Here is a 17,724-nt window from a genome sequence, read left to right as displayed (position 1 = left end):
GTCAGGCAGCTGAAGCTAGACGGACCTACCTCTAGCGGTTGGGTGTCTATGCGGTTAAAGGGAAGGTCAGCAATAACTGATAGTGGGAATCCGCCGCTCAGGACCCCCATGATCTGCTGTTAGACAAGGCTGCAGTGCTCGGGCCAGGGTCCTGGTCCCTTCACTGCATACCAGGCACAGCGCCATACATTTCCTAGTGGCAACGCTTGGTATAGCATTCACTTCAGACCGAGCTGCTCTTGGGTCATGTGACGAATGATCGTGACATCACTGGCCTCACCTGAGCGCCACAGTCTCTATGAACAGCTGGTCGGACGGAGTCCTGCAAGGCGGACCCCCACCGATTGGATATTGATGACCCATCCAAACGATCAGTCACTAAAAACCGCTTAAACAGCAGCCGTCCAGACTTCCTAGGCACTACAAATAGGTCGGATGCCTGGGAGAGCTGGGTGACAACCCTCGCAGGACCTGGAATGGCAGCCATGTTGTCACCTAGCTTTTCCTGGAGTGGAATATCTAAGAAGGGTCCAAATACCAACATGACAGGAGTTCTATCTAAAGGGGATGTACCAGGATTACAAGTCCCCCCTGTCCATGGGATATCCACAGGATAGGGGATACTGGCTGATTGATGGGGGTCTCACCACTGAGACCCCCGCTGCTCTCCTGTCACTGGGGGGAGTCGATTCTCCCCCCTGCAGTGATGTCAGCATGAAGGGAGCGCTGGCCGAGGATGCACAGTCAGCGCTCCAGTCTCCTCCACACTGCGAGGGGTGCAGTAACTCCACAGTCAGGAAGCAAGACCCCCCAATCTCAAGATCAGCAGGGGCCTCCGCGGTGAGACCCACCAACTTGTGCCGTCTGGACGGGGAGAACTTATTACATAGTGACCATCGGATTCATAATGACCGGCGGGGTCATAGTAACCACCAGAGTCATAGTGATCAGCGGGGTTATAGAGACCATCGGGGTCATAGTGAACATCGGAGTCATAGAGACCATCGGGGTCATAGTGATCGGCGGGGTCATAAAGACCATCGGGGTCATAGTGAACAGCAGGGTCATAGTAAACATCGGAGTCATAGAGACCATCGGGGTCATAGTGATCAGCGGGGTTATAGAGACCATCGGGGTCATAGTGAATAGCAAGGTCATAGTGATCATCGGGGTCATAGAGACCATCGGGGTCATAGTGATCATCGGGGTCATAGTGATCATCGGGGTCATAGAGACCATCGGGGGTCATAGAGACCATCGGGGGTCATAGTGATCAGCAGCGTCATAGTGAACAGTGGTGTCATAGTGATCAGCAGGGTCATAGTGAACATCGGGGTCATAGTGGTCGGCGGGGTCATAGAGACCATCGGGGTCATAGTGAACAGCAGGGTCATTGTGATCAGCAGCATCATAGTGATCGGCGGGGTCATAGTGAATGGCGGGGTCATAGTGAACAGCAGCGTCATAGTGAACAGTGGTCTCATAGTGATCAGCAGGGTCATAGTGAACATCGGGGTCATAGTGAACATCGGGGTCATAGAGACCTTCGGGGTCATAGTGAACAGCAGGGTCATCGTGATCAGCAGCATCATAGTGAACAGCGGGGTCATAGTGATCAGCGGGGTCATAGTGAACAGCAGGGTCATAGTGATCGGCAGCATCATAGTGAACAGCAGGGTCAGTGACCATCGGGGTCATAGTGAACAGCAGGGTCATGGTGAACAGCGGGGTCATAGTGACCGTCGGGGTCATAGTGAACAGTGGGGTCATAGTGACCGTCGGGGTCATAGTGAACAGCGGGGTCATAGTGAACAGCGGGGTCATAGTGATCAGTGGGGTCATAATGATCGGCGCGGTCATAGTGATCGTCAGCGTCATAGTGAACAGCGGGGTCATAGTGACCATCAGGGTCAGAGTGATCGGCGGGGTCATAATGACCGGCGGGGTCATAATGACCGGCGGTGTCATTGTGATCAGCAGGGTTATGGTGACCGGCGGGGTCATAATGACCGGCGGTGTCATTGTGATCAGCAGGGTTATGGTGACCGGCGGGGTCATAGTGATCGGCGGAGTCATAGTGATCAGCAGGGTCATAGTGACCATCGGGGTCATAGTGAACAGCGGGGTCATAATAATCGGCGGGGTCATAGTGATCGTCGGGGTCATAGTGATCGTTAGCGTCATAGTGACCGTTGGGGTCATAGTGACCGTCGGGGTCATAGTGAACAGCGGGGTCATAGTGATCAGTGGGGTCATAATGATCGGCGGGGTCATAGTGATCGTCAGCGTCATAGTGAACAGCAGGGTCATAGTGATCAGCAGGGTCATAGAGACCATTGGGGTCATAGTGAACAGCAGGGTCATAGTGACCGTCGGGGTCATAGTGAACAGCGGGGTCATAGTGATCAGTGGGGTCATAATGATCGGCGGGATCATAGTGATCGTCAGCGTCATAGTGAACAGCGGGGTCATAGTGATCAGCAGGGTCATAGTGATCAGCAGGGTCATAGAGACCATTGGGGTCATAGTGAACAGCAGGGTCATAGTGACCGTCGGGGTCATAGTGACCGGCGGGGTCATAGTGATCAGTGGGGTCAGAGTGACCGGCGGGGTCATAGTGATCGGCAGAGTGATAGTGATCAGCGGGGTCATAGTGATCAGCAGGGTTATGGTGACCGGCGGGGTCATAGTGATCAGCAGGGTTATGGTGACCGGCGGGGTCATAGTGATCAGTGGGGTCATAGTGATCAGTGGGGTCATAGTGATCAGCAGGGTCATAGAGACCATTGGGGTCATAGTGAACAGCAGGGTCATAGTGACCGTCGGGGTCATAGTGAACAGCGGGGTCATAGTGATCAGTGGGGTCATAATGATCGGCGGGATCATAGTGATCGTCAGCGTTATAGTGAACAGCGGGGTCATAGTGACCGTCAGGGTCAGAGTGACCGGCGGGGTCATAGTGATCGGCAGAGTGATAGTGATCAGCGGGGTCATAGTGATCAGCAGGGTTATGGTGACCGGCGGGGTCATAGTGATCAGCAGGGTTATGGTGACCGGCGGGGTCATAGTGATCAGTGGGGTCATAGTGATCAGCGGGGTCCCGCTGCTGAGAGGAACGGCAGAAGCGCTCATCTGATCACAGGCGCCATCTGTCTGTTATCGGCGAGCAGTTACGGACACCGGAGACTTTCTGCCCTGTGAGGCGGGACAAGCGCAGCTCCTGGCCATCTGCATCAGCAGCCGTGGGGGTCTCAGCTCCCGGAGCCCACCAATCACATTAGATTGTGAAGTTTTAGTCTCAGCTGTGACGGCGGCCATATTGGTTATCAGGCAAAGATAGAGTACAAGGAGGTCTGTATGAGGATGCAGACACCGGGGGGTGAACTATGTGGTCTTTTCAGGAAGCCATGTGACCGCCCTGAACTTCAGACAGAGACCGTCTGTGAGAGTGCTGGCGGTGTTCCAGCTCCGGGCTGAGGCGATTATCAGCGGCGGCGGATACGCCGTGTACAGATACAGCAGGGGGGAAGCCCCAGGAAATGACGGCGGGCGCTTCATTACTGGCAAAACACAGCGGACGTCAGCGGACAGCACAGACGGCGGGTCATTACCGTAACCTACCCTACATGTGACCGCAGCCAGCGACACAAGCCCCAAACTGCTCCTTACTGATTTTACGTATCGTAAGCCGGCGAGATGGGCGGAGACAACACCGTTGTTACGACCTTTAACCCTGCTAACAAACTGATGGTAACAGCCGCGTACAAGTGTGAGCTCTTCAGCCGATGCGACTGGTGCTGAATCATTCCGAAAGACATCCGTGCTAACGGCCCCCACTAGCGGAATAACCTCAGTCCGTGCAAGGACGCCACGTCTGAGGGGATCTCACTGTAATCCATCGGAGGCGGCACAGTCCTGGACCCCCGATCTGGAGGCGCCGCCAACAGATGACCAGGGAGATAAGAATTGGGCATGTTAGATCCCCCTGTTCTCGGGGACATAAGCCGCTGCCAGAAGCCAAGCAGTGTGAGGGTGCGACCCTACGGTCCCAGGACCAGAGGAGGGAGCTGTACGACCTTTCTGCTTGGCCTCGGGGCCCCTCTATGACCTTTCTGCTTGGCCTCGGGGCCCCTCTATGACCTTTCTGCATGGCCTCGGGGCCCCTCTATGACCTTTCTGCTTGGCCTCGGGGCCCCTCTATGACCTTTCTGCTTGGCCTCGGGGGCCCCTCTATGACCTTTCTGCTTGGCCTCGCGGCCCCTCTATGACCTTTCTGCTTGGCCTCGGGGCCCCTCTATGACCTTTCTGCTTGGCCTCGGGGCCCCTCTATGACCTTTCTGCTTGGCCTCGGGGCCCCTCTATGACCTTTCTGCTTGGCCTCGGGGCCCCTCTATGACCTTTCTGCTTGGCCTCGGGGCCCCTCTATGACCTTTCTGCTTGGCCTCGGGGCCCCTCTTCATTCTTCCACAATAGCCTGCTGCTCCTATGCACAGCGGGCACCAGAAGGCTGGCGCTGCTTTTGGATTGGCCACCAAGTGATGAGCTCTGGCCAATCAGAGCAGTGGCATGTAATGTCTCAGACTGCTGATGCCCCCGAGCTCTGCTGTTACATCGGGCAGTCATTGCTGTGGCCACCTTGAGTAGTTCTTTGTATTATGTTCTTTTATTACATGTGTTTTTGAAGAATGGGATGAGACTCGGTTAGCCGATCCCTGCGGACCGCAAGCTGGAACCCTACAGCGGCGCCGGTACTCCTGCTTGACGGCAGCGATGACTCCCAGGTATCCTCGCCTCGGTCTTACTGCTAACGCCGGTAGCCTACGCTCTGAGAAAACACGCTGAGTTTTATACCTCGCAGCGGCGCCAAAGACTGAAGAAGGTAATTAATGTCTCGCAGTTACAGGACTGCATCGCGGGCGGCGCTCTTGCTGCGGAGCTGTCCCGGGTAGCGGGCGGTGTGTGATGGATGGCCAGACCAGATAGTCTGAACTGTAAAATAAAAGGTTCTGAGCATTGCATCAATGTGGCAGTACCCGAGTCACCCACACCCATCCCGATGGTTGCCACTGGCCCTGTTGGGACCTGTGCCTGGTCACGACAACCTATTGACCATGGACTGATGAAGAAGCCAGCCAGGTTCAATGCAAGCAGGGTCTACAATACCAAGACTGGCCACCATAGTGGGAACGGAGCTGCCTGCTTCCTGCAGAAATCAGCTCAACTGATTGTTGGGGGTCTCTGCCAATGGACCCCGTCAGTCTACTATTCATGGCCTATCCTGCTGATAGACCATCGCTAGTTTACAACTGAAAGACCCCTTTAACAAAAGTGTTAAGAGCAGCGAAAAAGGGCCAAGTACAACTTGGGCAAAAATCTGCAACTTTTAACTCCAAAACTGAGGCAATGGCCGTTGTAGATCCCCCATGTGTATTGTTCCGGGCCAAAGATCAATTTTTTGGCTTTGTAATCCGATTCGTACATCCTCAAGTACATTGGATGTCCCTACCCCGTCAGATGGGGGACGTCTGACACCTTAGTCCCTACCCCGTCAGATGGGGGACGTCTGACACCAAAGTCCCTACCCCGTCAGATGGGGGATGTCTGACACCATAGTCCCTACCCCGTCAGATGGGGGACGTCTGACACCATAGTCCCTACCCCGTCAGATGGGGGACGTCTGACACCATAGTCCCTACCCCGTCAGATGGGGGACGTCTGACACCATAGTCCCTACCCCGTCAGATGGGGGACGTCTGACACCATAGTCCCTACCCCGTCAGATGGGGGACGTCTGACACCATAGTCCCTACCCCGTCAGATGGGGGACGTCTGACACCATAGTCCCTACCCCGTCAGATGGGGGACGTCTGACACCATAGTCCCTACCCCGTCAGATGGGGGACGTCTGACACCATAGTCCTTACCCCGTCAGATGGGGGACGTCTGACACCATAGTCCTTACCCCGTCAGATGGGGGACGTCTGACACCATAGTCCTTACCCCGTCAGATGGGGGACGTCTGACACCATAGTCCTTACCCCGTCAGATGGGGGACGTCTGACACCATAGTCCCTACCCCGTCAGATGGGGGACGTCTGACACCATAGTCCCTACCCCGGCAGATGGGGGACGTCGGACACCATAGTCCCTACCCCGTCAGATGTGGGATGTCTGACACCATAGTCCCTACCCCGGCAGATGGGGGACGTCTGACACCATAGTCCCTATCCCGGCAGATGGGGGACGTCTGACACCATAGTCCCTATCCCGGCAGATGGGGGATGTCTGATGCTTTTATCATCAACCTCTTTGTCTGGTCCCTTCCATTTGTTGATGTGGCCGGTCTCTTTTCTGTCCTGTACCTTATGCTGTTAGCTCTCTCTCTCTCTGTATACATACATACATACATACACACACATATACTTATATACATATACACACACACAAGCATATCCTTTCCTATATTTTGTCTATGGACAGGCTAGAGCCCTGAGTACCAGACGTGGGGCCGTCCTTGTCAGGACAATCGCCTGGTATTTGCGGGTAAAGCGCTCACTCGAGTAAAGGTAGCCTTACGAACATCGTCCCGCCTGCTACGTCCGGCGTGTTACAGGCCCGGATTTCTATGGCCATGGTTTGTCTCGGCTGAGCCGTGTTGCACATTCTCTGGCACGGCTAAGGTTACCGGTTGGTGAACAGCCGGCGGTGCAGAGTGACAGATGTCGCACATTAAGACCATACGGCTTCCGCACAATACGGGATTTGCAATTCAAATACTAAGTCTCAGCAGCTCCAGCGTGCCGTCTAAATATAAATCTCACGGAGACGAACTTGTGGAGGGTCTAATGTGACCCGGAGGAGACCGTCACCGCGAGGAGGCGTTCAGACACATCTTTCAGATGCCCTCCATGGGAAGCTGTGAACATTTCTGGGAACCTGCACCAATGGCCTGACCACACGTGAAGGGTTTCTCCAAGACGTCTCCTCTTCTCGTCGGTCTTCAAGCTTCTCAATGCTTTCATGCCTTCTGTGGTTTCCATCCATCTGGTTGCTCCTCTGACGACGATAACTGCCTTCTTCAATGAGCCGGACTTCGGTCTGGACAGTTGTGCCGGAGGAGTTACCCTGACCGCACACGGGGGTCCGTCTCCACGCCGGATAGATCGTTTACATCCCTGCATCCAGCAGAAGTTGGAAGGATTATCGCCGAGTGTGAACGCTGCCGACGGAACCAGGAACGGGAATTGGTTTGCTTCTCAGTTTCTGCATACATAGACCTAAGCACCGGGTCGTCCGTGTAAACAGGTAGTATCATCCATGAGCACAGGATCGTCCGTGTAAACAGGTAGTATCATCCATGAGCGCCAGGTGGTTCGTGTAAACAGGTAGTATCATCCATGAGCGCCAGGTGGTCCGTGTAAAACAGTAGTATCATCCATGAGCGCCGCGTCGTCCATGTAAATAGGTAGTATCATCCATGAGCGCCGGATTGTCTGTGTAAACAGGTAGTATCATCCATGAGCGCCGGATTGTCCGTGTAAACAGGTAGTATCATCCATGAGCGCCGGATTGTCCGTGTAAACAGGTAGTATCATCCATGAGCGCCGGATTGTCCGTGTAAACAGGTAGTATCATCCATGAGCGCCAGATCGTCCGTGTAAACAGGTAGTATCATCCATGAGCACCAGGTCTTCCCTGTAAACAGGTAGTATCATCCATGAGCGCCGGGTCGTCCGTGTAAACAGGTAGTATCATCCATGAGCGCCGGATTGTCCGTGTAAACAGGTAGTATCATCCATGAGCGCCAGATCGTCCGTGTAAACAGGTAGTATCATCCATGAGCGCTGGGTCATCCGTGTAAACAGGTAGTATCATCCATGAGCGCCGGGTCGTCCCTGTAAACAGGTAGTATCATTCATGAGCACAGGATCGTCCGTGTAAACAGGTAGTATCATCCATGAGCGCCGGGTCGTCCGTGTAAACAGGTAGTATCATCCATGAGCACAGGATCGTCCCTGTAAACAGGTAGTATCATCCATGAGCACAGGATCGTCCGTGTAAACAGGTAGTATCATCCATGAGCGCCAGGTGGTCCGTGTAAAACAGTAGTATCATCTATGAGCGCCGGATCGTCCATGTAAACAGGTAGTATCACCCATGAGCGCCGGATCGTCCGTGTAAACAGGAAGTATCATCCATAAGCGCCGGATCGTCCGTGTAAACAGGTAGTATCATCCATGAGCGCCGTATCGTTCGTGTAAACAGGTAGTATCATCCATGAGCGCCAGATCGTCCGTGTAAACAGGTAGTATCATCCATGAGCGCCGGATCGTCCGTGTAAACAGGTAGCATCATCCATGAGCGCCGGATCGTCCGTGTAAACAGGTAGTATCATCCATGAGCGCCGGATCATCCATGTAAAACAGGTAGTATCATCCATGAGCGCCGGATCATCTGTGTAAACAGGTAGTATCATCCATGAGCGCCGGATCGTTCGTGTAAACAGGTAGTATCATCCATGAGCGCCGGATTGTCCGTGTAAACAGGTAGTATCATCCATTAGCGCCGGATCGTCCGTGTAGACAGGTAGTATCATCCATGAGCGCCGGGAGTCCATGTAAACAGGTAGTATCATCCATGAGCGCCAGATCGCTTGTGTAAACAGGTAGTATCATCCATGAGCGCCAGATCGTCCGTGTAAACAGGTAGTATCATCCATGAGCGCCGGGTCGTCCGTGTAAACAGGTAGTATCATCCATGAGCGCCAGATCGTTTGTGTAAACAGGTAGTATCATCCATGAGCGCCGGATCATCCATGTACACAGGTAGTATCATCCATGAGCGCCGGATCATCTGTGTAAACAGGTAGTATCATCCATGAGCGCCGGATCGTCAGTGTAAACAGGTAGTATCATCCATGAGCGCCAGATCGTCCGTGTAAACAGGTAGTATCATCCATGAGCGCCGGATCATCCATGTACACAGGTAGTATCATCCATGAGCGCCGGATCATCTGTGTAAACAGGTAGTATCATCCATGAGCGCCGGTTCGTTCGTGTAAACAGGTAGTATCATCCACGAGCGCCGGATCGTCCGTGTAAACAGGTAGTATCATCCATGAGCGCCGGATCATCCATGTAAACAGGTAGTATCATCCGTGACCGCCGAATCATCCGTGTAAACAGGTAGTATCATCCATGAGCGCCGGATCGTCCATGTAAACAGGTAGTATCATCCGTGACCGCCGAATCATCCGTGTAAACAGGTAGTATCATCCACGAGCGCCGGATCGTCCGTGTAAACAGGTAGTATCATCCATGAGCGCCGGATCATCCATGTAAACAGGTAGTATCATCCATGAGCGCCGGATCATCCATGTAAACAGGTAGTATCATCCATGAGCGCCGGATCGTCCGTGTAAACAGGTAGTATCATCCATGAGCAACGGCGTGGTTACCATGGATGGAAGCTGCTGGAACTATCCCCGGCCGCTTCATCTCCATCCCTGAGACTGACCCACGTAAGACTTGTCCCGTGATTTTATGCCGCACTCCGGGGTCACGGGGAGAATTACCGTACAGGGGAGCGCCAAACATGAGCGGGCCGGGGGTCTAATACAGGTCCAGGGAGTCTAGAATTGGGGTGGTACCTCTAATATAGCGCCGGTCAGTGGATGTGTATTGCGCCTCGAGCTGCTATGTTCTACGCCCTCCACATATAAGGACCGCTAACATACACTGCTGCATCCCCGCCTGTACATGTGTGCGCCGGCTGGGGAGGACGGGGATTGCTCCGGCTCCTAACCTTTATGTTAGAACTATATGATGTGGCTTTGGACATGAGCAGAGGTATGGATTACCCAGCATGCACGGCCACCCGCTCGCCCTCCCCGCAGCGCCCGGCTTGGTGGTCACTCTAGATGACCAGACGCATTTCCCAGCTTTCCGATTGATCTCTTCCTGTTTTGAAATCTGTGACTAATGGGGCGGGCTCCTGGGCTCCCGGCCAATCACATCACAGAGGGAGGGGGACGGAGACGCTTTAAATAGCAGAGGTGGAATGGAGAGAGATGCAGAGCTTCAGACCCGCTGACACCGCCACATCCAGGTAAGGAGCCGCCATCACCTGCGTGCCAACATAACTTAACCCCTTCCACTCAGGCTCTTGGAAAATCCAATCGTGAGCGCTGATTAACCCTTTAGCTATCTCGCCACCTTTTACAACTTGCATTTGGGACTGCCTTAACCCCTTGTTTCCTGCCACCTGGTCCCTTAACCCATCATCTTCTGTGAATACCACCCCGGTAGCCCCCGGCCTCTCGCAGCCCGCCCGGCCGCTGAGCTCACAAGTCTGTTACTGACCCCAAACTTTTTAGAGTAAACTTTTCTTTGAACCCTGCCGTCTGCCACCACTAAACCCATCATCCAACGGAGCCCTGCGTCACTACTGCACTCATCATCCTCCAGAAGCAGCGCCACAGCTGTCATCCCGTCTCCAACAGCGACTTTCAGCATCTGACAATTTAACCCCTCTGTTCCCAAAATCACACAACTTAGAGCTTCACTATATGAAGGCGTTCACCCGCTTCCTGCCCAAACCACAAGGCGGCCATCTCCCTTCTAAGCACATCTCCAGTCCTTTCCTGCAGGGCGCCCCCCGCTGCCAGGGAAGTATCTTACGGGGTGCTGATGGCATTGTTACTCCTACAGATCGGACCCGCTGGCACAATGTTCTCCCTGGTGGTGCTGATGATTTTGGGGTGCTTGAGCCAAGAAGCATGGTCCTGCACGTGCGGCCCTCGCCACCCCCAGAGCGTCTTCTGTGATTCGCCTGTCGGTAAGTCATGAAATGTTTTGCACAAAAGGGTTTCACATAAATCTTGTGTGGAGCGCTGGGTGCAGGAACACCAACCCTCATTCACCGCAGTGCCATGTCTGCCCAAACAGGGGGTGTGCCACCCTGACCGCCCACCACAGCAGGACAGAACATGCAGTCAGCAGTCTGATCCTCACACAACCAATGCTGCTGGTTGTACTAGAAACAGTCAGCAAGCTGGTGGTCAACAGTGCAGTTGTACAGAGTCTGGTGTAAGATGACCCTTCCAGACTGCACAGCACCAGAGCAGACGCTGAACAAGCAGAGAATGCTGGGAGATTTCAGCTCTGAAGTTTGAAGAGCTATGAATGCAGCTCTGGAGTATAATACAGGATGTAACTCAGGAGCAGTACAGGATAAGTAATGTATGTACACAGTGACTCCACCAGCAGAGTAGTGAGTGCAGCTCTGGAGTATAATACAGGATGTAACTCAGGGTCAGTACAGGATAAGTAATGTATGTACACAGTGACTCCACCAGCAGAATAGTGAGTGCAGCTCTGGGGTATAATACAGGATGTAACTCAGGATCAGTACAGGATAAGTAATGTATGTACACAGTGACTCTACCAGCAGAATAGTGAGTGCAGCTCTGGGGTATAATACAGGATGTAACTCAGGATCAGTACAGGATAAGTAATGTATGTACACAGTGACTCCACCAGCAGAATAGTGAGTGCAGCTCTGGAGTATAATACAGGATGTAACTCAGGGTCAGTACAGGATAAGTAATGTATGTACACAGTGACTCCACCAGCAGAATAGTGAGCGCAGCACTGGAGTATAATGCATGATAAGTAATGTATGTACACAGTGACTCCACCAGCAGAATAGTGATTGCAGCTCTGGAGTATAATGCATGATAAGTAATGTATGTACACAGTGACTCCACCAGCAGAATAGTGATTGCAGCTCTGGAGTATAATGCATGATAAGTAATGTATGTACACAGTGACTCCACCAGCAGAATAGTGAGTGCAGCTCTGGAGTATAATACAGGATGTAACTCAGGAGCAGTACAGGATAAGTAATGTATGTACACAGTGACTCTACCAGCAGAATAGTGAGTGCAGCTCTGGGGTATAATACAGGATGTGACTAAGGGTCAGTACAGGATAAGTAATGTATGTATACAGTGACTCCATCAGCAGAATAGTGAGTGCAGCTCTGGAGTATAATACAGGATGTAACTCAGGACTAGTACAGGATAAGTAATGTATGTACACAGTGACTCCACCAGCAGAATAGTGAGCGCAGCTCTGGAGTATAATACAGGATGTACCTCAGGATCAGTACAGGATAAGTAATGTATGTACATAGGTGACTCCACCAGCAGAATAGTGAGTGCAGCTCTGGAGTATAATACAGGATGTAACTCAGGATCAGTACAGGATAAGTAATGTATGTACACAGTGACTCCACCAGCAGAATAGTGATTGTAGCTCTGGAGTATAATGCATGATAAGTAATGTATGTACACAGTGACTCCACCAGCAGAATAGTGATTGCAGCTCTGGAGTATAATGCATGATAAGTAATGTATGTACACAGTGGCCAGACCTTAAACTTAGGCTACAGTTTAGATTTCGTGGCAGCCTGTAGTCTGTGGAGAGGAAGCCAGTAATCTGCAGACATGGGTTGCTGCAGGAGTCTGCTGTCAGAACAGGGCTGTGCTGCGCCTACACATGACTTAGTACAGGGTGCCGCCCGCACTGACACGACACGTGCCACGGTTCTGATGAATGGCTGTATTATGTGTCCATTAGGTGGTACTTGGAATTGGGAGGGAACAGACTTTGGGCAGGTAATGTTGGGTCAATATAGCCTCACATGGGCTGGGCACCGGGCAGGTACATCCTGCATGTTAATGACCTACTATGAAACTACAACTCCCAGCACACCCTGTCAGCTTGTGGAGCTGCTGGAAGTTGCAGTTCCACAACGCCTGAAGCTTGTGTCTTATTACGGCCCGGTCTGATCTGCCAATTATATGTTTGCAGTTTTCCGAGGAAAGTTCATTGGGCAGAAGGACTGTGCCGAGCGGGAGCACTGGACCGAGTTCGAGGTTAAAGCCACCAAGGTAGGTCCCTCCGGCTTAGGACGGAGCACTTACTTTAGGCACCGGTTCGGAACTTTGCATGTTGGGTAATTGCGCTCCTGTCGGCAGAGCTCCCATCTCTCTGCTCATTAACCAGTTAGGTGCTGCACTATGTTCTAATGGCGCCATATCTATGAAAGGCTGCACAGAGACACTACCAACCTAGCACGCCAGCCAGAAGTGTGCCAACGCTGCTTAAAGGGCCAGTAACCTGATGACCACAGGGGATTCTATAGGGCAGACCGCTAAACGTATATACATCCTGTCTCATCAGATTATCAAGGCTCCAAAAGAATTTGATGACATCCAGTTTGTGTACAGCCCGAAGATGGAGAGTCTGTGCGGCTACCAACACCCCTCCAGTAACAAGAGTGAAGAGTTCCTGGTGGCCGGTGAGTGAAGTCTGCACACTGCCCCCTACTGGCTGCTGCCAGTCCAATCGACAATGGCTTCAAGCCTCTATCAACTCCTATCCTCCCTCTGCTGACAACCCTTCCTTAACGCACCGACTCCTATCATCCCTCTGCTGACAACCCCTCCTTGATGCACCAACTCCTATCATCCCTCTGCTGACAACCCCTCCCTGACGCACTGACTCCTATCATCCCTCTGCTGACCACCCCTCCCTGACGCACCGACTCCTATCATCCCCCTGCTGACCACCCCTCGCTGACTCACCGACTCCTATCATCCCTCTGCTGACAACCCCTCCCTGACGCACCGACTCCTATTATCCCTCTGCTGACAACCCCTCCCTGACGCACCGACTCCTATCATCCATCTGCTGACAACCCCTCCTTGATGCACTGACTCCTATCATCCGTCTGCTGACAACCCCTCCCTGACGCACCGACTCCTATCATCCCTCTGCTGACAACCCCTCTCTGAGGCACCGACTCCTATCATCCCTCTGCTGACAACCCCTCCCTGACGCACCGACTCCTATCATCCGTCTGCTGACAACCCCTCCCTGACGCACCGACTCCTATCATCCCTCTGCTGACAACCCCTCTCTGAGGCACCGACTCCTATCATCCCTCTGCTGACAACCCCTCCCTGACGCACCGACTCCTATCCTCCCTCTGCTGACAACCCCTCTCTGATGCACTGACTCCTATCATCCCTCTGCTGACAACCGCTCCCTGACGCACTGACTCCTATCATCCCTCTGTTGACAACCCCTCTCTGACGCACCGACTCCTATCATCCCTCTGCTGACAACCCCTCCCTGACGCACCGACTCCTATCATCCCTCTGCTGACAACCTCTCCCTGACGCACCGACTCCTATCATCCCTCTGCTGACAACCCCTCCCTGACGCACTGACTCCTATCATCCCTCTGCTGACTACCCCTCCCTGACGCACAGACTCCTATCATCCCTCTGCTGACTACCCCTCCCTGACGCACCGACTCCTATCATCCCTCTGCTGACTACCCCTCCCTGACGCACCGACTCCTATCATCCCTCTGCTGACAACCCCTCCCTGACGCACTGACTCCTATCATCCCTCTGCTGACAACCCCTCTCTGACGCACCGACTCCTATCATCCCACTGTAGTATCCAGGGTTCTCTGTGCGGCCGCTGTAATGCCTACAACCCCCATCATCCATCTCTAACCTTTCCTTCGTTGCACGCAGGCTCCATCGTGGATGAGAAGGTTTACATAAACAGCTGCAGCTTCGTGGTGCCATGGGCCACCCTGACCCTCGGCCAGAAGAGGGGCTTCCTGCAGGTCTACGCCAAGCACTGTGACTGCCAGGTGAGGCCCCCACTCAGATACAGAATCCACAGCATGCTGGGACATGTAGTGCATGTCCGGGGACCAACTAAAGCACTAGTGAGACGAGCAACTGGAGTAACTACTTCCTGCGGATTCACTGAGATCCTCATTAGAGGCTCCGCCTCCTGCCCACCTGCTTTACACTGCAGCTATGTCCCACGATGGGTGTATGATCAGCAGCTCCTTATCAGAGGCTCAGCCTGCTCCTTTCTGCTTTCCTCATACTTTACACTGCAGTTGTGCTCCATTAGAGTATACCTAGTACCACTGGCTCCAACTTAAAGGGGTTGTCCCAAGTTAGAAAATCACGGGTTCTTTCTTTCAAACACAGCGCCACCCTTGTCCATTGGTTGTTCAAGGAATTGCAGCTCAGCTCCAATACCAGACACAACCCTCAGACAACGGGGGTGCTGGATTCGGATGTAGCTTCTAATCCACTTCCTGCCTCATCAGAGACTCGGGTTTAATCCTTTCTGCTACTTTATACTGCAGCTGCACTCCATCTGGGCACGGATATGATCTGTAGCTTCACTTTTGGAATCTCAGGTAGTTTAAAATCTAATTGCTACCTGAGCAAATGTAGAGGCTGCTCTGACTCCATGCTTTACACTGCAGCTCAGCTTGTTCTGATTGGCTGCTGTGCATTAGTTGGCCACAGACTTCTGCGGAGATAATTAGCTTGTGTTCCCTTGCAGGTCAAGCAGTGCTTCAGCGTGCCGTGTGCAGTGGACAGTCCTCTGCAGTGCCTCTGGACCGACCCGCTGATGCGCAGAAAGTCAGTGTACGCCAGTCATCAGGCCACAACCTGGGCCTGCGTCAACAAGGGTGACAACATGTGTATCTGGAACAGCTTGAAGTCCCGTACGTACGCCAACAGCAACGCCACCGCCCAGTAAGAGGATCCGTGGTGTCAACCCAGCACGATTCAAGACCCTCGGCACCAAACGGCACCGTCACATGACCTCACCGACCACCCAACGAGGGCAGATCCATAGTGTGCAGCCAGGGGATACAACCCCCATCCTGTGTCCTCTGCTACTAGAGAGCTTCATCCGAAAGCTAATGTATGAACTCAGTGCGATCGTCACCGGAAACCCCTAACTGCTTCATATGTAACGTGTGTCATGTATGTAACAGTCTGTAATAAATGTAGGAGATTTTTTTGTACATAAATCTGATATCATTCCATCATATATACCGCAGCACGGCCGAACCGCCCGCATAACAGGAGGTATATTCTTATACAAAGGGGGCAGTATTATAGTAGTTATATTCTTGTACATAGGAGGCAGTATTATAGTAGTTATATTCTTGTACATAGGGAGCAGTATTATAGTAGTTATATTCTTGTACATAGGGGCAGTATTATAGTAGTTATATTCTTGTACATAGGAGGCAGTATTATAGTAGTTATATTCTTGTACGTAGGGGGCAGTATTATAGTAGTTATATTCTTGTACATAGGGGGCAGTATTATAGCAGTTATATGCTTGTACATAGGGGGCAGTGTTATAGAAGTTATATTCTTGTACGTAGGGGGCAGTATTATAGTAGTTATATTCTTGTACATAGGGGGCAGTATTATAGTAGTTATATTCTTGTACATAGGGGGCAGTATTATAGTAGTTATATTCTTGTACATAGGGGGCAGTATTATAGTAGTTATATTCTTGTACATAGGAGGCAGTATTATAGTAGTTATATTCTTGTACATAGGGGGCAGTATTATAGTAGTTATATTCTTGTACATAGGGGGCAGTATTATAGTAGTTATATTCTTGTACATAGGGGGCAGTATTATAGTAGTTATATTCTTGTACATAGGGGGCAGTATTATAGTAGTTATATTCTTGTACATAGGGGGCAGTATTATAGTAGTTATATTCTTGTACATTGGAGGCAGTATTATAGTAGTTATATTCTTGTACATAGGGGGCAGTATTATAGTAGTTATATTCTTGTACATAGGGGCAGTATTATAGTAGTTATATTCTTGTACATAGGGGGCAGTATTATAGTAGTTATATTCTTGTACATAGGGGGCAGTATTATAGTAGTTATATTCTTGTACATAGGGGGCAGTATTATAGTAGTTATATTCTTGTACATAGGGGGGCAGTATTATAGTAGTTATATTCTTGTCCATAGGGAGCAGTATTATAGTAGTTATATTCTTGTACATAGGGGGCAGTATTATAGTAGTTATATTCTTGTACATAGGGGGCAGTATTATAGTAGTTATATTCTTGTACATAGGGGGCAGTATTATAGTAGTTATATTCTTGTACATAGGAGGTAGTATTATAGTAGTTATATTCTTGTACATAGGGGGCAGTATTATAGTAGTTATATTCTTGTACATAGGGGGCAGTATTATAGTAGTTATATTCTTGTACATAGGGGGCAGTATTATAGTAGTTATATTCTTGTACATAGGGGGCAGTATTATAGTAGTTATATTCTTGTACATAGGGGGCAGTATTATAGTAGTTATATTCTTGTACATAGGGGGGCAGTATTATAGTAGTTATATTCTTGTACATAGGGGGCAGTGTTATAGAAGTTATATTCTTGTACGTAGGGGGCAGTATTATAGTAGTTATATTCTTGTACATAGGAGGTAGTATTATAGCAGTTATATGCTTGTACATAGGGGGCAGTGTTATAGAAGTTATATTCTTGTACGTAGGGGGCAGTATTATAGTAGTTATATTCTTGTACATAGGAGGTAGTATTATAGTAGTTATATTCTTGTACATAGGGGGCAGTATTATAGTAGTTATATTCTTGTACATAGGGGGCAGTATTATAGTAGTTATATTCTTGTACATAGGGGGCAGTATTATAGTAGTTATATTCTTGTACATAGGGGGCAGTATTATAGTAGTTATATTCTTGTACATAGGGGGCAGTATTATAGTAGTTATATTCTTGTACATAGGGGGCAGTATTATAGTAGTTATATTC

At 51.0% G+C, this 17,724-nt stretch overlaps 2 protein-coding genes across 5 annotated transcripts in view; one reads left to right on the top strand and one right to left on the bottom strand.

The window, feature by feature from the left end:
* The window catches only part of SYN1 (synapsin I), a 107,633-nt gene that overhangs the window by 27,722 nt on the left and 62,187 nt on the right, over positions 1-17,724 (bottom strand). The gene's annotated exons all lie outside the window — the stretch shown is intronic.
* On the top strand, positions 10,005-15,930 carry TIMP1 (TIMP metallopeptidase inhibitor 1). The gene is made up of 6 exons (XM_066579999.1): positions 10,005-10,107; positions 10,710-10,836; positions 12,876-12,955; positions 13,248-13,365; positions 14,615-14,736; positions 15,453-15,930. The coding sequence occupies exons 2-6, from the start codon at positions 10,728-10,730 to the stop codon at positions 15,651-15,653; spliced, it is 630 nt and encodes a 209-aa protein (XP_066436096.1). The 5' UTR covers positions 10,005-10,107; positions 10,710-10,727; the 3' UTR covers positions 15,654-15,930.

Source organism: Eleutherodactylus coqui, chromosome 10 (assembly GCF_035609145.1).
Source record: "Eleutherodactylus coqui strain aEleCoq1 chromosome 10, aEleCoq1.hap1, whole genome shotgun sequence".
NCBI classification, from domain to species: Eukaryota; Metazoa; Chordata; class Amphibia; order Anura; family Eleutherodactylidae; genus Eleutherodactylus; species Eleutherodactylus coqui.
Note: the sequence above shows the minus strand (reverse complement) of the source record. Positions and strands in the feature narration are given on the sequence as shown.

Excerpts from the sequence above, each read along its gene's own strand:
- TIMP1 (XM_066579999.1), top strand. The coding sequence starts at position 10,728 with ATGTTCTCCCTGGTGGTGCTGATGATTTTGGGGTGCTTGAGCCAAGAA. Across the intron at positions 10,837-12,875 it reads CTTCTGTGATTCGCCTGTCG|TTTTCCGAGGAAAGTTCATT; the intron begins GTAAGTCATGAA and ends ATATGTTTGCAG. Across the intron at positions 13,366-14,614 it reads TGAAGAGTTCCTGGTGGCCG|GCTCCATCGTGGATGAGAAG; the intron begins GTGAGTGAAGTC and ends CGTTGCACGCAG.